This window comes from Callospermophilus lateralis, chromosome 9, assembly GCF_048772815.1.
Source record: "Callospermophilus lateralis isolate mCalLat2 chromosome 9, mCalLat2.hap1, whole genome shotgun sequence".
Taxonomy (NCBI): Eukaryota; Metazoa; Chordata; class Mammalia; order Rodentia; family Sciuridae; genus Callospermophilus; species Callospermophilus lateralis.
In genome coordinates this window covers 56,817,196-56,837,874 of record NC_135313.1, presented here as the reverse complement: position 1 = coordinate 56,837,874, position 20,679 = coordinate 56,817,196, and the positions used below count along the sequence as shown (strand labels likewise).

Sequence of the window (20,679 nt, the reverse complement as noted above, 5' to 3'; positions counted from 1 at the left end):
AGGGACTAACTTGAGAGAGAAAAACTCTTGAGGGCCAGGCTTAGAAGGGTCCCACACTTTGATGAGTCTTGTTTCTAGGAGTCTTATCTGGTTCTCACTGTGAAGACCAAAGAATAATCCCCTTGTCCTTTCCTTGTATCAATGGGAAGGGGAAAGAAACCATTTTGAAATATGCTCAGTATACTTTGTTGTCTTTAACAAATGCTTACTCTTTAGGGAAACTCTCTTGCCAAAGGTATTTTGTCAAATACCTACATGAGGTAAAAAATCTGAGAAGTGTAGGGGAAATGCTGAGAAGCATTTGTGAAGGTTACAACCAGGAGGGGCATAGGCTAACTAAAAGACTAATACCTAATCACACGACTATAAATGTTTCACCTTCTCTCACATCTTACTACCACCTTTTTTTTTTTAGTTTCCGGCGGATCCAACATCTTTGTTTGCATGTGGTGCTGAGGATCGAACCCGTGCTGCATGCATGCTAGGTGAACGCGCTACCGCTTGAGCCTCATCCCCAGCCCTCAGACTCTACTCTTAATGTTAAAGGAGGAATCTCTTGGGAAATCAAAAAAAAAAGAGAAGACACTAGAGGAATTTTAGCCTCAGACATCTATAGCTACAACAAACAGTCCATACTGCCTAACTCCAAGGCAGATAAATATAAAACCTCTCAGTAAAGAGCTATTTACATAAGTTCCATTTATCTGATACACTATGTCTGGCTTTCAACAAAAAATTTCAAGGCATGTTGTGGGGTGGGTGGGGACGAAGGAGGAGGGGAGAGGGAGAGAGGGAGAGAGGGAGAGAAGAAGGGAGAGAGGGAGAGAAGAAGGGAGGAAGGCAGGGAGGGAGGGAGGTGGGGAGAGGGAGAGAGAGAGAGAGAGAGAGAGAGAGAGAGAGAGAGAAAGTATTACAACCAAACTCAGATATAGCAGATATTGTGGAATTATCAGACTGGAGATTTGAAAGCTAAGATTGCTATGCTAGGGACTCTAATGAAAAAAGTGGGCTACATTTAGAACAGATGGATAATATAATCAGAATCTGGAACTCTAAAAAAGAAGCAAAAAAGAAATACCAGCAATAAAAAGTACTAACAGAGGGCTGGGATTATGCTTAATGGTAAGAGCACTTGCCTAGTATGTGTGAGGCACTGTGCTCAATTCTTACCATCGCACATAAATAAGTAAGTAAATAAATAAAATAAAGGTGCAACAACAAGAAGTTAAAAAAACCAAAAAACAAAAAAGTACGAGGCAAGAGGATTGTTAGTTAGAGGCCAACTTGGGAAACTCTAAATAAAAAAGGCTAGCAATATCGCGCTGTGGGAGAGCACCCCTGGATTCCATCCCTAGTACTGCATCTCCTCCTGACAAAAAGATAAGGAAGAATGCCTTGGATGGACTCATCAGTAAGAAAGAATCATTGAGTTTTAAGATATGTCAACAGAAGGTGCTAGGGGTGTAGTTCAGTGCAGTGTGTGCTTAGCATGCATGAGGCCCTGGATTTCATCTTAAAAACCAAAAATAAATAAATAAAAAGACAAAGCAATAGAAACTTCCTAAACTGAAGAGAGAGAGAAAAAAGGAACATCCAAGAGTTGTAGGACTATTATAAAATGTGTAAATATATATGAGGAATACAAGAAAAAGAAAGAAAATAATAAAAGAAACATCTGAAAAATAATGACTGAGAATTTCCTAAAATTAATGATATACATCAAACCACAAGTCCACAGCTCAGAGAACACCAAACAGGATAAATGCCAAAAATAATCATAGCTATGCACATCATATTCAAACTGAGGAAAATCAAAGATGAAGAGAAAGTCCTGAATGATGTTAGAGGAAAAAAGCACCATGCTTAGAGAAGAGCAAAGAATTACACTGGACTTCTCTTAAAGAACCATGCAAGCAAGAAGAAAATGAGGGGCTTGGGGATGTGGCTCAGTGGTAGAGTGGATATATGTGTTCTATACTCAGTGAATTCATCATTCACACAGAATTGAGAGAAATGAAATGTTAAAAAGAAAAACCTATCCATTCACCTGCAAATGCCATCGTTTTATTCTCTTTTATTACTGAGTAATATTCCATTATGTATATGTATCATCAGCTTCTTTATCTATTCATCTGTTGAAGGGCATCGAGGTTGCTTCCATAGTTTAGCAACTGTTGAAGGGCATCGAGGTTGCTTCCATAGTTTAGCAACTGTGAATAGTTGCTAAACTATGGAAGCAACCTCGATGCCCTCCAACAGATGAATAGATAAAGAAGGTATCTATTCAAATGGTATGATGGTACACATACACAACGCACTGAAGTGGCTGCGTCACTGCAGTATGCTTTTTAAATCTTTAGGGTATAGGTTGAATTCATGCACAATCAGAAAAGTGAAAATTTCTGCTCCATTTGTGTACAATGAATTGAAGAACTTTCTACTGTCAGGTATAACTGATTAGAATAAATGAATAAAAAGAAAGAAAAAACCCCACTAATGTAGAATTCAGTATCAGTGAAATTATTGTTCAAAAGTATAAAAACAAAGACCTTCTTTAAAATACAAAATAAACAGACAAACAAGGAATTTGCTGTCAGTACACCTGTCTTTAAGTTTTCCAGAGAGAAACAAAATAACCTAGGTCAGAAACTCAGGTCTACATAAGGAAGAGTGTTCAAGAAAGAATAAATGAAGGTCAAATAAAATCAATCAGATCTTTTATTTTTCAAATTTTTTTTCTTTATTTGCAGTGTTGGGGATCAATTCATGGCCTTGTGCATACTATGTAAGTGTTCTACCATTGAGGTATATTCCCAACCCATTTTTCATATTCTTAACTGATCCAAAGGATAACTGCTGATTCAAAATAAAGATAGCAAAAATAAATGATTATAGCTTATGAGTAAATGAAATTATAACAGCAATGTTTAAGGGATAGGAAGGAAGAACTCTGTTATATAACAGGAACTAGGTACTTTGTTAAAAGGCACCTGCACTATCCAGGAAGTTGTAGAGTGTTCTTTGAAAGTAGACTTAGTTATATGTGTACATTGCAAAGTATGAGATGACCAATTTAAAAAAAAAATCAAGAAATAGTATAATTGAAATGTTGAGAAAACATGAAATCATATAAAATACTCATTTAAAACCAGATGAAGTAGAAAAAGAACAAAAATGAAACGATGAACGAGGGCAATGAATAGAAAAAAATTAAAAAAAACAAAAGCTAGGGGCTGGGGTTGTGGCTCAGAGGTAGAGTGCTCACCTAGCATGTGTGAGGCACTGGGTTCAATCCTCAGCACCACATAAAGTAAAATAGACACTGGGTCCACCTATAACTAAAAAATAAATGTTAAAAAAATGAAAGCTATTAACTATATCAATCATCACTTTTATATAAAGAATCTTAACATACCAACTGAGAGACTGTAAGAAAAAAAAAAAAAGACCCAACTGTATGATATTTAAAAGAAATCTACTTTAAAGATAAAGGCACAGGAGCTGGAGGACGCACACTTATAATCCCAGCAACTCGGGAGGCAGAGGCAGAAAGATCTTAAGGACAAGGCCTGCTTAGTGAGACCCTATCTCAAAAAAGAACTGGGGATGTAGTTCAGTGTTAAGTACCCCTGGGCCCAACCCCCAGTACTTAAAAAAAAAAAAAAAAGACACAAATTAAAAGTTAAAGAATGGGGGATGGGGTTAGTTCAGTAATAGTGCTTGCCTAGCATGTGGTAGCTTCTGAGTTCGATCCTTAGCACCACAAAAAACAAAAATAAAAACAAAGCAAAATAGTGCATGAATGGAGAAAGATATACTCAGACTAACAATAACCAAATAAAGATGGAGCATATATATTAATTTTATTGAATCCAGGGGAACTCTACCACTGCGTTAAAACCACTGAGCCACCCTTTTTATTCTTTAAATCTGTGACGGGGGTTGCTAAGTTGCTCTGGTTGTTAAGTATGATTGCCTCATACTTGTAATACTCCTGTCTCAGCTTTCTGAGTAGCTGGGATTACAAGCATGCACCCCTGTAACCGGCGCCACATTAATTTTAGACAAACAGATTTCAGAGCAAGGACAAATACCAAGGCTAACTAGAGTATTACATAACGGTAAAAGGGTCAATTTTCCAAAAAGACCCCAAATATGTGTATGTGCCTAACAGAGTATCAAAATGTGTAAAGGAAAAACTGATAAGTATCTTTAGAAACAGGCAACTCCACTATTATAGCTGGAGACTTCCTATCCCTCTATCAATAACTGACAGGTACAATAGGTGAAAAATCAGAATATATTGAACTGATCCATCAACTGGATCTAGTTGACATTTTTTTTCCTAGTTGACATTTATAGAATACTTCATTCACCTAGCAACAGTAGAATATATATATTTTCTCACATTCATATAGAACATTTACCAAATAGACCACATCTGGGCCATATAACACAACTTAATAAAAGTAAAAGAAAAACCTAAAATATTCTGAGATTAAATAACAGAGCTCTAAACACATATATCAAAGAAGTCTCAGGAGAAAGTAAAAAATATTTTGAACTAAGAATAGACAATACAACTGCTATATAACAATTGGGCTGGTCTTTGTCCCCAGTTCCTGTTTTTTTTTTTTTTTTTTAAAGTACTAGGGATTGAACATAGGGGTGCTTAACCACTGAGCCACATCCCCAGCACATTTTATTTTTTGAGACAGGGCTTTAACAAATTGCTGAGGCTGGCTTTGAACTTGTGATCCTCATGCGGCAGCTTCCTGAATGGCTGGGCTGGTCCCCATTCCTAGCCTTTGTCCCCAGTTCTGAGGGAACCTCAACTCTTGACATTTCCTGAGTGATAAGAGTATCTTTGGTGGGTCCTGATAGTTTATGTTATTGATGTGAGTCATGATGGTGACTCATGATTGAAATATTCCACTGTGGTTTAAGAAAAAAGAAAATAATTTTTAATTTCAATATACATGATCAGATCATGCTAAAGAGATGACTCAAGGACTGGGGTTGTGGCTCAGTTATAGAGCACTCACCTAGTAGGTGAGAGACCCTGGGTTCGATCCTCAGCACCACATATAAATAAATGAAATAAAGGTATTGTCTACCTACAACTAAAAAAATACTAAACAAACAAACAAACAAAAGAGCTGACTCGAGATGGTGGCTGACCATACCAGAAAAATAAATCATGTGATTAGAGGGCTAGACTTTGAGCTAGGTGAGAGAAGCCCTTTGAGGAAGAAAGAAGGGCTGGAGATAGAAGAGTTAAATCTCATGGCTAATGATTTTGATCATTCACAGCTATGTAATAAAGCCCAATAAAAACTAGACAGCTTGGGTAAGTTTCCCTGGTTAATAAAACTCTGTGCAAGTTGTTATATATTAATGTACAAGAAGAGTGACAGGTACTGACTCTACAGGGAGACTTTGGAAGACTGTGTCTGGGACCTTCACAGACCTTGTTCTATGTACCTCTTCTTTTGGCTTACCTTGATTTTTATCCTTTTACTATAGTAAAATTGTAATCACAAGTATAGTGTTAGTTTCTGAGTTCTGTAAGTCAGTCTAGTGAATTATCAAACCTTAGGCAGGTAGAAGGAACCCTGGATTTGTAGCAGGTTTGGTGGGTGGTCTAGGAACTCCCAAATTTGTAGCTGGTGTCTTAATTGAGAATAGTCTTTGGAGAACTGTTAACCTGTGAAGTCTGGCCTACTTCTGGGTAGTTAATGTCAGAAATCATTGTAATAAAACCTATTAAATTTTGTAGGACACAGCAAAGACCAAATCAGAAAGAAATTTATAGTACTAAATACATGTATTAGAAGAAAGATTTAAAATCAATATGTAGAGCTGGAGTGTAGCTCTGTGGTACAGAACTTGACTAGCATGGGTGAGGCCTTGGGTTCAATCTTCATCACCTCTCCCAAATCAATTACATAATCTTCTGTCTTATAAAACTAGAAAAGGAAGAGCAAATTAAATTCAAAGTAAGAAGAGAAGAAATAAAAAGAGGAAAACAAGGGAGAAAAATCAATCACAATAAAAGCTGGTTCTTTGAAAAGATCAGTAAGTTGATAAAGCTCTAGCTAACCAAGGAAAGAGAAATGAAATAAGGGTCAACACTACAGATCCGTGGACATTAGAGGGGTAATAATGGAATACAACAAATGATTCTATACCATTAAATCTGATTTACATGAAATGGACCAATTCTTTGAAAGACACAATCTACCAAAGCTGACAAAAGGAAAAAAAGATCATTTGATAGGCATCTATCTAGTAAAGAAATTTAGCCAACAACCAATAACCTTCTAAAATAGAAAGTGACAGGCCCAGATGGATTCATTGGTTAATTTTATCAAATATTTAAAGAAGAAATTATATTAATAATCTCTTCTAGATAACAGAAACAGAAGGAACATTACCTAACTTATTCTATAAGACTAACATCATCCTGATACCAAAACCAAATATAAACAAGAAAGAAAAATTACATGCCAGTAACTCCCATGAGGTGTAAAAACATAGGTGTAATAATCTTTAATAAAATATTCGCAATGGAAGTGCTTCAGCATGTCTAGATCTCCTATAGAGTAACTATTTAGAGCTAACTATTTGCTTCCTGAAGAAAAAGATCTGAAAGTCAAACATGGAGAGAGATACAAAATCCATGTTTAGGGAAAAGAGGAGTTTAAAAATAGAATTTTGCTTTATGTTTTTTGAAGAAAATCTTACACATTTACCTGTTTTATAGGTGCCTACATATAAACTTATATCCTGGTGGGCTATTATAAAACTGCTGTATGTGTGTGTGAATATCTGAGCATTTAAGCATAATGGGAAAACACATTCCATGGAAGAATGGAATGTCCAGAAGAGGCAAAGATATAGGGACAGAAAGTAGTTTAGTGGTTGCCTACAGCTGGGGACTGGAGGGTGAGGGTCAAGGGATTTTCTTTCTTGGGAAAATGAAAATGTTCTAAAATTGACTATAGTGATGGATGTACAACTCTGTAAATACACTAAAAGCCATTGCATCGATGGCATGTAAATTATAGCTCAATTTTAAAGCTGTTTAAAAAATACTTGCTCAGTTTGAGGTCAGCCTCAGTTTGAGGGCAACTTAGTGAGACCCTGTCTCAAGATAAAATAAAAAGGCTGGGGATGCAGCTCAGTGGTAGAGCACTTGCCTAGCATGCATGAGGCCCTGGCTGGGTTCAATCCCTAGTACCAGAAAAAACAAACAAATCACTTGCTCTGTTGAAATATTCCACTGTGGTTTAAGAAAAAAGAAAAAGATTTTTAATTTCAATATACCTTAAAAACACAAATAACTGACAGATGTTAGGAGTCAGTGATAAAAATAAGGTCTACAGAGCATAGATAAAAGATATATGGATTAGTCATTTAATTATGTTATAGAATATTTTATAAAAATTCAGTTACCACTGAAGCTTACAAGTTTTAAGGATAATTTTGATGTATCTGGAGTGGATGAAAAAGGTAAGATGATCTTTTCAGTAGAAAAGATATTCTAAACCAGCTTAGCCCAAAGAAGCATTTTGATTGCCTAATTTAACTTTGTAAAGGAGAAGTAAATCTTATAGCTGGTCTCTGTAAACCTCACAGCTGGAGCATTCTAACAGCACCTTGCAGTTTCCAGTGATCAAAGTAAGTTACTTTATATACTAAACTAAGAATTTCATAATAGAAATAATGTAACACCAGGGGGTGCAGTTATCATGAAATAATTACACTCCTGGGAGATTACAGGCACAAGGCTGTACCCCAGGGGTGTGATTATCCCATGATAACCACATCTACTGAAATTGCCTTATTGCAAAAATAATCTCTATTCACTGGTGAGACATTATTCAATAGGTGATTTTTTTAAATGAAAAGATTTTTTTTTTTTTTTTAGTTTGAATCACCAAGTGGATTAGGAAATTGGTCAGTTTATTTTTCATTGCATTCAAGTTCAGAATATTACATCATTATACTCACTTTTCTATTTAAGATAGTAGAGTTTTGATTTTGTTTTTGAGAAACCTTTAAGAGTTTCTATTAGCTTTAGTTAAGTACTACTGCTAAATTTAGGTGAAACTTTAGAGGCATTAACGGAGCAATACAATTTAAAATAATTTATTTCTATGTATAATTTTTAATTCTTTTAAAGTAATGCTCACTTAAAAATTTATAAATGTAATTTATCTTCACTGTTGGAAATATGGATAAGCAAAAAGATAAAACTAAAAATCTTAGTAATCCTACTACCCAAACACAACCACTATTAATTTGGTCTATCTCCTTCCAATCCTTTTCTTTAAAATATCTGTTTCTGTAGACACAGAAACAGATATACAACTGTAACTTCTCTGTCTTATAACCTATTTTTTAAAATTTCATTAAATGTTTTAAAAAATATCCCCATCATTAAGAAATCTTATCATTTTAAATGCTGCATAGTACAGAATTCCATTATAACAATGTTCCATAATTCACTTAATTTCCTTTCAACAGTCCAGGTTCATGTTCATAATCCCAGGTACTTGGTAAGCTGAGGCAGAACAATCACACACAAGTTTCGAGAACAGCCTCAGCAATTTAGTAAGACCCTGTCACAAAATAAAAATAAAAAGGGCTGGGAATATAGCTTGTGGGTAGAATGCCCCTGGGTTCAAACCGCAGTACGGGGGGAAAATTTTTATTTTATTTTTTTTACTAGATACTTTAGTATTGTCTCTCACTATCATACACAATTCTTTGTGACTAAATCTTTAGGATATATTCATGACTATTTCCTTAGGATAAATTTATGACTTTATGATAAGTAAAACACAAGTTAAACAAACAAATCAACAGTAAAAGGTACTATCCTCCCAAATCTTCAATTATTTTTATAAACAGCTTAAGATAATGGTTTTCAACCTTGATGGTACATCAGAAACAAGATTGGTAACTTTCACCTTATGTAATAGCCTAGATAGTGAAAGCTACTGATTTCTTTTTCTTTTTTTGTGGTGCTGGAGATGGAACCTATGACCTTGTGCATCCTAGGCAAGGGCTTTACAACTGAATGAATCCCTATTCCTTTCACAATTTTAACAGAGTTCAATGTCTTCAGATATTCTTAGACAAGTCAGATACAGAATTTAAGAAATTAAAATACCCTGTGTATATGGCAGTATTTACTCTCATACATTGTCAGTTTGAAAGAAAAAACTGGAAATGGAAGTTTCCCTAATATCTTAAAGATATTAGTTTCCCTAATATCTTAAAGATATAAAGATAGTTTCCCTAATATCTTAAAGATATAAAGATTAAGGCAAAGAATTAATTCAGTCTGTTAGGTATTTCTCATTGTGAACACAGCCTTTGCACCACAACCATAACTCTGCTTCCTTTAGCTGTTCTAATTATTCTGAAAATAAACTTAACACGGGAATAGAAAGGAAAGCATTAGCTTTCTGAAGAGTATCAGTGTTTAAAAAGGCTAAATTTTAAGTTTATTTTAAAATTTTAATACAAAATAATATTGCTTGTAATTTCACCAAATTAAAATCTTAACTATTTTCATTTCTTCATATTTCCTTTCAGTTCTAAATTATATGCATGAGTTTTATATGAGAATTCCAATGCAAATTCAGTTAGTATTTTTTATCTGGAGTACTGGGAATTGAAATCAGGGGTGCTCTCTAACACTAAACTATATCCTCAGCCCTTTTCATTTTTTATTTTGAATCAGGGTCTCAATAAGTTGCTGAGGCTGGCCTCCAACTTGTGATTCTCCTGCCTCAGCCTCCTGAGTAGCTGGATTATAGGCTTGCGACACCACACCTAGCTTAATTAATATCCTTTAGTTCACTTAACATATCAACAGTTTATCATGCCATTTCCCTATTGCATGATATTTAGATTCTTTACAATACTTAAAAATTAGAAATGTTGAAAATTTGTCCTCTCCCCCTTTTTTTTTTATGTAAAGGCTCTTTCAACACATTTCTCTTTCCTTTTCCTCTATATTATTCGCCTTCCAAAGACAAACAACAGATCATAAGCATTATCTGAGGATAAGATTCTCAGACTTTTCCCTGGACTCTTATTCAATAGCCCCTATGGGGTAGGAGCTTGAGAACCAATATTTAAACAAGCTGTGTTAAGTGATTCCTTACAGTAGGTAAGCTTGGGAAACACTGGTTGCAGGATGAATGGACATATTCCCTCCATCCCATCTTGAGAGCCATTCAAAATTTATTCTATTCAAGTTAAATTCTTTTGTGCTTATGTTTTTCTTCAGGTCTTTTTTTTGGGGGGGGTCAAACTTTCTTTCTACCTATCTAAATTTTAATTCTTCAGAGATCACTTTAGTCCCTCTTACTCTGTTAACTACCTAATTTAACAATGCTTTCCTCTATTAAACAGACTCTTAAATCGTATTCTAATTTTGAGTAGATTGTCACTAGCCCCTTTTATTTTTTATTTAGAGTCAGGGTCTTGCTAAGTTTCTGAGGCTGGCGTTGACTTGTGATACTCCTGCCTAAGCCTCCCGAGCTACTAGAATTATAAGCATGCACCACTGTGCCCAACTGTCTCTTATGTGATATGTTTAATGTTTCTGATTTGATTGAAAACTAGGAATAGTCTATACCTTCAATAAACCAGAACATAAAGTTTAAAAAACTTACTGGTTAATGTGTAGGATGTCAAATACATAGTTGCTAAAAACAAGTGTTTGAAAAATAAACAATAAACTTTGGTTCTAAGAATTAATTTTCAAATAGGGCTTTTCTGGGGGGTGTGGGTGGGGTTAGGGATCAAATCCAGAGGCTCCAGGCAAATGCACTACCACTGAGCTACATTGACAACCCTAAAAATAGAGGCTCTTATATCAGTGAGTCATCCTTTTATGATAAAAGGTAAAGCATCTAAAATCATACAGATTTTAAAAATAACTTCATCCTTGAAAGCCACTTTAATTATGGAATGCCTGACATTTTGTTTATCCTACATACTTTTAATTGATACCATTTAACTTTCTTTACACTTGATACATCCTCCTATATCCTTACATACCAACATAGATCTCTAGCTATATTACATATGTATATATATTACATATGGTTGTAAAGTATTCCATTTGCGGGAGATACCCCACAATTAATAAAAAAATACTCAAGAAGTGATTATTATATGCCAGGCACTATTCTAAGCATCATGTATTAACTTATCTAGTTTTCATAACAACTTTATGAGGTGTAGGTACTATTATGTTTTATACATATCAGCAAGAGATGTTAAATAACTTGCCTAAAGTTACAATTAAGAAGCAGCAGAGTAGAAGTTCTAAAGCAAGCATCTAAGGAGTCATCTTCAATCAATATATATATATATATTTTAATATTTATTTTTTAGTTGTTGTTGGACACAATACCTTTATTTATTTATTTTTAAGTGGTGCTGAGGATTGAACCCAGGGTCTCACACATGCTAGGCAAGCGCTCTACCCCTGAGCCACAACCCCAGCCCCTTCAGTCAATGTTTTTAACCACTAGGTGAGTGCCAGTAAGTATGTGCCCTATCAGGATTGATGGGCCCCTCTGTATGAAAGGCTGTTCCTTTTGCCTGATACTGATACGCCAAATGCTCTTTTCCCAGATCTCACACTGCTGTATTTGTCTTGTCATTCAGGTCTCATCTTTTTTTTTTAAATAATCTTTTTTTTTTTTTTATAACAGAGAGAGAGAGAGAGAGAGAGAGAGAGAGAGAGAGAGAGAAAGACAGAGAGAGAAAGAGAGAGAGAGAGAGAATTTTAATATTTATTTTTTAGTTTTCAGCGGACACAACTTCTTTGTTCGTATGTGGTGCTGAAGATCGAACCCGGGCTGCACGCATGCCAGGCGAGTGCGCTACCGCTTGAGCCACATCCCCAGCCCTCAGGTCTCATCTTAACATCACTTCCTCAGAGGGGCCTTTCTGACCACTTAATACAGTAACTCCCCAGTTAGTTTTGATCACAGTTTCCAATTAAATTTTCATCACAGAACTTGTAATTGCTCCATAAATAACTGCTGATGGACATTCATTGGGGTATTATTGTAGAATTCCTCTTCAGTCAAATGAACTTTTTCCAAATAACATGAACGAAGTAGAAAAATGCATAAATTGTTGAATCCTATTGTTTTACCTATATTTAACCATACTTGAGAAGTCTACATGTTGTTTCTAATCTTTCACTACTGTGAATCTTTGAGGGTGTACCTTATTGCTTTCTTTTAACTACTGGAAGGTAAAAGGATATGGTGGATTTTTGTTTGTTTGTGTTTTTCTGAGACAGGGCCTCAGTAAATTGCTAAGGTTGGCCTCAAGTTTGCAATCCTCCTGATTCAGCCTCCTGAGTAGCTAGGATTACAGGCATGCCCGAAAGGATGTTTTGAAGACTTTTGATATATATTATGGCCCTTGAAAATGGATGTTCAATTTATTAACAAAGGATTGAAATATTCATCTTACCATACTTGCTCCACACCCTGTATACAGTTCTTTCAAGTCTTTACCAAATTTCACAGGCAAAACAGACAATATATTGTATGTAACATATGTCAATATATGTAGACTTCTTAAATATGGTTAAATATAGGTAAAACAATAGGATTCAACAAGTTATGTATTTTTCTACTTCATTCATGTTATTTGGACAAAGTTCATTTAACTGAAGAATAGTTCTACAATAACACCCCAATGAATGGCACACAAAAACCTGAATTGCATACACTGAATTACCATAAGGTTAATGGATACAAATGGAGGGCTAAAGAAGAGTCAATAACCAGCTGCATTACACAGGAATTTACTAACTGTGTGGCATGTGACTATGGGGTTTTATTGTTTTCAATACTTATTTTTTTCAAAAATATTTTTACTTAAATGTGGTCATAATATCTTTATTTTTTAAAAATATTTTAGTTGTAGTTGGACACAATACTTTTATTTTGTTTATTTATTTTTATGTGGCACTGGGGATCGAACCCAGTGCCTCACATGTGCGAGGCCAGTGCTCTGCCACTGAACCACAACCCCAGCTCTTGTTTTCAATACTTTTAAAAATAGGTTAATACACAAGTTTTTTGGGTTGTTGTTAGCATACTTTCTAATACAGACTCAAGACAAGGCAGGCCTACTGATTATTAAAAGAAAGGGCTAAGCCTGGAGTCTATCCTACTCATTCTCTCAGAAGCAGGATCAGAGTAAGATGAGGCTGGGGAAGAAAGACAGCTACTACTTCTGCTTGTCTCAAAACAACCCATGAATCATGTAGGTGTAAGGAAACTATAAGACTGGCATGAAGGAAAATGAGAAAGATGCAACCCTATCTAGAAAACAGAATATAAGATGTAACAATGAATCTCTGGACTAATAAAGGAAAGTGTCAAAAATATTTGAGCCAAATGTGTTCTTGATGTATGACCTACTCCACTCCATTTTCTTTGGGGTTTTATTTCCTTTGGGGCCTTTATCCCTTCTACTAATTGGGAGAGGGCAGGGAAGAAGGGAGAATTAGCTATGTGGGTTATTAAGAGTATCTGTATTGTGGTATCAGTGGTAAGTTCTTTTATAAGGTATTTTGCCAGAACAAAGACTGTATTAACATTGTCTTACAACTGAATAAATAGTTCTCCTTCTCCTTAAAAGGTGGTTTCTGAACCTATTTTACAGGAATAAAGATTTTTCAAAAATCAATCACAGGGGCTGGGGATGTGGCTCAAGCGGTAGAGCGCTCGCCTGGTGTGCGTGCGGCCCGGGTTCGATCCTCAGCACCACATACAAACAAAGATGTTGTGTCTGCCGAGAACTAAAAAATAAATATTAAAAAATTCTCTCTCTCTCTCTCTCTCTCTCTCTCTCTCTCTCTCTCCCCCACTCTCTCTTTAAAAAAAAAAAAATCAATCAGTATTTTATAGGTATGCTTCCTTTACCAAGTCTTTTTTTTTTTTTTAAAGAGAGAGTGAGAGAGGAGAGAGAGAGAGAGAGAATTTTTTTAATATTTATTTTTTTTAGTTATCGGCGGACACAACATCTCTGTTTGTATGTGGTGCTGAGGATCGAACCCGGGCCACACGCATGCCAGGCGAGTGAGCTACCGCTTGAGCCACATCCCCAGCCCCCTTTACCAATTCTAACATCTATACCACCACTAGGGAAATGCCCAAAATAATGATGGATCAAATTCCTAAACTCCTAATATTAAGGTGAACTTTTTTGAACGTGGTTTTCTAGAAGAAAGCAGGATCTCTAGCTGTAAGAACAGATGCAGAAGGTTGTAAGCTGAATGAGGGTGAACCCTAGGCTCAAGATTGAGGTGAACAGCAAAAGCCATAGAGATTCTAAAGAGATGACTGGAGGCCTTGGGACTGAAAGAAGGGGACTTAATGCCCAGAGGACTTGTTTCAATAAAGTAGCAGTGCTTTTATGTAAGATTTCTTAAAAAAAAAAAAAAAAGTTCTATAGCTGCTTTATAAAGTGCTGAAAATCTGAGTCATACTATCATCCTTATTGTAAAATCAGGAGTTGAGCTGGGTGTGATGGCTCATGCCTGTAATCCCAGTGTCTAGGGAAGCTCAGTTAGGAAGATCTCAAGTTTGATGTCAGCCTCAGTCAGACTCTCAGCAAATCCTCCCTCCAGGTAAAAGATTTTATAAAGGGCTGGGGATGTAGTTCAGTAATAAAGTGCCCTTGGGTTCAATCCCTTGTACAAAAAAAAAAAAAAAAACAAAAACAAAAAAAAAACAATCAGGAGTTGAAGCCCATAAAAGTGAAATTACTCACTGAAGGTTATAGAGTTAAGTAGGGTATTTCTATTATGACTTATTCTGAGACAGGATTAAGTTAGTATGGCTATCTCAATGAAATAGTAGGAAGATAATGATGAACTTAAGCTAAAACTTCACAGTTTTAGTATCCTTTTTATGAAGAGCCAAAATGATGCAAACCCAAGTGGACAAATTTTTTTTAGAAAGTAATACGTAGTAAGATAAATAATTTTCCAATAAAAACCCAATTTAAACATATTTATCATCTTTTTTTTTACTCAGTTTTGTTTTTAATTCCATGAACTAAAGAGAAATGATTGCTGAGGCTTTCACTCCAGCCTTTTTTAAAAATCAGGAGAATCTAAATATGAGAATGAACCATTTATTTTCTAATTTTAGGCCACTAACCTGATAAAGTATTTATTGTTATCTTACCTTAAAAATCAAGTTCATAGGGCCTTTGGCTGGAAAAATTACATTTTAATTCTATTATAAAGCATTTCAGATTCAACACAGAATTTCTCAATGATAATCATATTTTGGTAATGTGCCTTAGTCTAAAACAATAAAACTCAAATAAAACAAAAAATACTCAGATTAAAGAAAAAAAAATGTTATTTTTCTTTCCTTGTTTACCTAAATTCTAAAAAAAATCATGTCTAATGCCTACCTGAGCCATCAGTGGGAACCGAACTTGCATTGATTCCAGAAAGACCAAACAAAGGACATTCTCGATCTGTGTTGACATGACCCCATTTGTGACATTTAATACATCTTACATTTCGAACCTGAGAAAAGTGAATATTCTTTTGGTTACTAAAATACTAAGAATCTAACCAATGTTTGGCAGGATTCAAGTTAAATTACTCACATTTTAAAAAGATCTGTAGGAAAAGAGACTACAAAACTAAGTTTGGTAAATTTAATACAAATACTAAAATCTTACTATAAATTCTGCCCAACACCTAAGCTGAATCCTATTGTTTTCTACTTCTTAATTGGTGGCAATATAACAATATGATCTTAAAATTTCTTAGTTTTAATAAGTCAAAATTAAAAGTTTCAAATTTCTAAAACAGGAGCTGGCAAAATTTTCCTATAAAGGTTCAAACAGAACTTATTTTAGGCTTTTCAGGCCCAACCCCTGTGCCAACTGTAACAACTCAGCTCTGCTGTTGAAGTGACAGATAATACATAAATGAACAAGCAAGGAAAGGTTCCAACAACATTTTCTTTATAAGGATTTCCTCTAGTGACAGGCTGCCCTGATTCTAAACAAATGACTGTTTTAAATCTTTTCTTGGTCATGACCTAATTCTCCAAATTCTTGGAAAAGAGCAGACACCAACATCATTATAACTCTTTTTTTTTTTAAAGTATTTATTTTTTAGTTGTAGTTGGACACAATATCTTTATCTTATTTATTTATTTTTATGTGGTGCTGAGGATCAAACCCAGGCCTCACATATGCTAGGCGAGGGCTCTACAGCTGAGCCACAACTGCAGTCCTATAACTCTTTTTTTTTTTTTTTTTAATATTTATTTTTTTAAGCTGTAGTTGGATACAATCCCTTTATTCCATTCATTTATTTTTATGTGGTGCTGAGGATTGAACACAGGGCCCCACGCATGCTAGGCGAGCACTCTACCGTTGAGCTATAATCCCAGCCCGCCCATAACTCTTATTAGTAATTTTGATTCCCATTTTTGGTCAGTCAACCACATTTAATGTTTTCTCCTTATTCCTACCATTATCTGATACAAATACAAAACATATTGTTCTTTTCCAGCTTGAACACCTTTTTGATAATAATGTAGATATTTACTAAATAAAAATTATTCGTAAAGGGTAAAATACATGTCACTTGCCTGAATGCCAAAGGGCTGATCTCTGATGTTCATGTCATCTTTGGCATATCTATTAAGTAGAGAAAATGTATAAATAAAATATTAAGAATAATTTAATAAATTCAATGATAGTTAACTTGAAAAAGTTATAGTTCTCAGAACAATATGAAATGTATTATTACTTCAATAAGTATACAGAACTATAATCTATTTAATATTTCAAAATAGTTATCAAATACCTAGGCTTATAGTTTGTAATTTATAAATAAAAAGAACAAGTATATAAAACAAGACTATAATAAAAGTAGATTGGTTGCATAAGAAAGTTCAATAAAAATGTTTTCATATTAGTTATTTTCTCTAATGCATATGAAGGTGATAACATAAGATGGGACTGCAGATATAGTGATATATATTGTATCTTAAAAGCAAACCAGACCGTACTTTTCTCGTGGAGCTCCTTTCTGCCATTCAAATTTGTATTCTGTCTCTCCTTCTGTTTCTTCTTTCTAAAACATTCATTAAAAAGTCTTTCAATTTTCTCCATAAAATCAAAATTAATTATAAGTAAATTCGAACAGTAAATAGGCTTTACCTCTTTGTTTTCTTGATTGCATATCAAAAATACAGGAGGGGAAAAAGTAGGACAAGTTAAAATCATCAGTGTAAAAGTCAAATGTATATTACCACTATAATATGTTATTTGATTATAATTTGTAAGATTGTACTGGTTTGACTTCTTTCTTCTTGCATGAGATAAAAATCAAGGACGAAAGGATAAAATACAATACTGAATTTAACAATACTGTATTTAACAAACATGTTAATTGCTATTTGTTAATTGCTAATTTTGAGACTTTTATGCTTTTTACTGAAAGTGAATATTGTATTTTATATACACAAGTATATTTAGAAGGAAAGACTAAAGATATAACCACCTTATAAAAGAAAAAATGCATTTCTGCTGGTGTTGAGATTTTTTTCCTCCCAAAAGGACACCTCATGAAAAATTACTAGAATAGAACAATATTTTTAATATTTATTCTACTTTATTGGTTATAATATTATTCTTTATTATCTCCTCAGAAAACCAATTTTATTTATTATTTTGTAGTACTGGGGATTGAAGCCAGGGGTGCTCTAACACTGAACCCAGTCCTTTTTATTTAAGTGAGGGTGTTACTAAACTCGTGATCTTCCTGTCTCAGCCTCCCAGATAGGGATTATAGGTTTGCACCATTGCACCTGACATGATAACAATCTTTAAAAACAAAGAATACTTTTTTAAAAAGTCTGTTAGCGGGCTGGGGATGCAGCTCAAGCGGTAACACGCTCACCTGGCATGTGCGGGGAGCTGGGTTCTATCCTCAGCACCACATAAAATAAAGATGTGTCCACCGAAAACTGAAAAATAAATACTAAAAAAAAAAAAAAAAAAAAAAATTCTCTCTCTCTTCTCTCTCTCTCAAAAAAAAAAAAAAAAAAAAAGGTCTATTAGCAGTTTTCAATCTTTTTTTTTTTTAATTTTGATTAATTAATTTTTTTGAGATGGAGGTCACTCTATGTTGTGCTGGTTGGTCCTGAACTTGCCTCTTCCTGTTTTGAGACTCCCTGGTAGCTGCCACTACAGGTTTGTGCTATCACACCCAGCAGTTCTCAATCTGTAGTTGTAAACACATAAAATATTTTAAGGAAATGGGGCAAGTACCTTTTTTGGCTCCTGGTGGGGCTTCATACATGAAATTAAGGCCATTCTTTACACGTTCATCTCCCATAAGCAATCTAAAAGACATAAGAAATAAACTTAACAGTTTTATCCTTCCACCCCAAAAGGAACCCCAAGAGAATAAAAATAAATATATATTTTTTTTGTTAGAGTTCAAATCCTAAATTTTACCCCACTGATTAGAGGACATTTAGAATATGTGAATGGAAATCAAACAATACTATTTCTTTAATAATAGGCTATAAGTTCTGAAACTGTCTTCTTCCTTGAAATATTCTGGTCCTCTCAACAAAAAAGAGGAAAAACTCTACAGTCACTCTAAAGGACTTTTCTTAAATTCTGAAATGCTGTTGAAAAGCTGAAGGTCATCACAGAGTTGGAATTAAGTTAAACAGTTGGACAAGGACAAGGTTGCCAACAGTTTTTCTTAATTGTGAGGAATCAGTTTTGAAAATGAGTCTGGGTTTTCTTGAGAAAGTCAAAGCCAATTAATGCTTGTAAGAATCTAAATGAGAGAATCAAATTCTTTAGTGAGGCCAATGAAAAAAGACTCATTTTTAAAAAACTCTCCAATAAGCAACTTAATATGATAGAATCAGTGCCTGCTGTACCTCAAAAATCTTATTTTTATTGTTCCATTTTAACACTGAAAGTTTCCTGTTCAGGTTCCATTTACAAAAAGAAATGTTTGGCTTTTTATAAAAAATCCTCAGCCACAAATTGTATGCCTGAGTTACAGTTTAATTCAAAAAATACAGGTAAATTGCTAATTATAAAGAAGAAAGCCAACGAGGAAATAGAATTTCCTCTCATACTAGGAAAAGACAATCAAAATGGATATGCTACATGATTGAGATTCTTCTCTTACTTCCATTGGATTCTATAACAACTGTTATGGAAAAAAAAAAAAAAAAGAGAGCGAAGCAAAAGAATGTAGGTATAGACATCCATACAATGGATTATTATTCAGCAACAGAAAGGAATTAAGTGCTGATACATGTCATACCATGAAACATGCAAAGAAAAAGAAATCAGTTACAAGATGCCACATGTACAGGACATGTCCAGAATAGGCAAATTTATAGAGATAGTAGACTGGCAATTAATTAGGGCTGAGAGGTAGAAGAAGGACAAGGTTGGGAAATTGGAAGTAATTGCTAATAGGTATAAGATTTCTTTTTCGGAGATGAAAAGTTCTGAAATTAGATTATGGTGATGACGCCAAAACTCTTAATATACTTAGAAGTCAACACATCTTTACACAAGTATGTAAATTTTGTCTTATATTAACACCACTAAAAAATGAAGATTAAGGGCTGGGTTGTGGCTTAGCAGTAGAGCAATTGCCTAGCATGTGCGAGGCCCTGGGTTTGATCTTCGGCACCACATAAAAATAAATAAAATAAAGGTACTGCATCCAACTACAACTAAAAAATATTTTTAAAAAATGAAAATTAAAAAGCTCAGCATCACTAAATATTATGGAAATGTAAATCCAAAACTGCAATGAGATACTACTTCATACTTACTAGGATGGTTATTGCTGAACACAAAAAACCAAAAAAAAAGTTAAATAGAGCAGTTCAGCAAAGGAAATCTGAAAAAAGAAACACAAATGGTCAAAAAAATCTATGAAAAAATGTTTAACATCTCTATCAATCAGGGAAACGCAAATCAAAACTACACCAAGATTTCATCTTATTCCAGTCAGAACAGCAGCGATCAAGAACACAAACAGTAAATGCTGGCAAGGAAAAAGTACACTTGTACATTTTTGTGGAACTGTAGACTAGTACAACTACTCAGGAAAGCAGTATGGAGATTTCTTACAAAACTAGGGATAACCCAGCTATCTCATTCCTTGGTATTTTCCTAAAAGATCTAAAACTGGCATACTACAGCAATAAAGTCACCTCCATGTTTATAGCAGAGCAATTCACAATAACTAAATTATGAAATCAACCGAGGTGCCCACCAATAAATGATGGATTAAGAAATTGTGGCCGGAAGGGGCTGGGGTTGTGGCTCAGAGGTAGAACGCTCGCCTAGCATGCGTGAGGCTCTGGGTTCTACCCTCAGCATCACATAAATATAAAATACAGATATTGTGTCCACCTATAACTAAAAAATAAATTAAAAAACAAAAACAGTGGTGGTACATGCCGGAAATCCCAGTGGCTTGGGAGGCTGGGGCAGGAGGATCATGAGTTCAAATCCAGCCTCAGCAAAAGTGAGGCACTCAGCAACTCAGTGAGACCCTGTCTCTAAATAAAATACAAAATAAGA

At 34.6% G+C, this 20,679-nt stretch overlaps 1 protein-coding gene across 1 annotated transcript in view; it reads right to left on the bottom strand.

Moving 5' to 3' along the window:
* Positions 1-20,679, bottom strand: part of Cirsr (corepressor of RBPJ and splicing regulator) — a 39,990-nt gene that overhangs the window by 14,876 nt on the left and 4,435 nt on the right. Inside the window, exons 3-7 of the mRNA XM_076866342.1 lie at positions 18,376-18,449; positions 17,263-17,273; positions 17,112-17,176; positions 16,689-16,737; positions 15,490-15,607 (exon numbers count right to left, since the gene is read on the bottom strand). Of these exons, the coding sequence (XP_076722457.1) occupies positions 15,490-15,607; positions 16,689-16,737; positions 17,112-17,176; positions 17,263-17,273; positions 18,376-18,449 (317 nt within the window). The remainder of the gene's footprint in view (positions 1-15,489; positions 15,608-16,688; positions 16,738-17,111; positions 17,177-17,262; positions 17,274-18,375; positions 18,450-20,679) is intronic.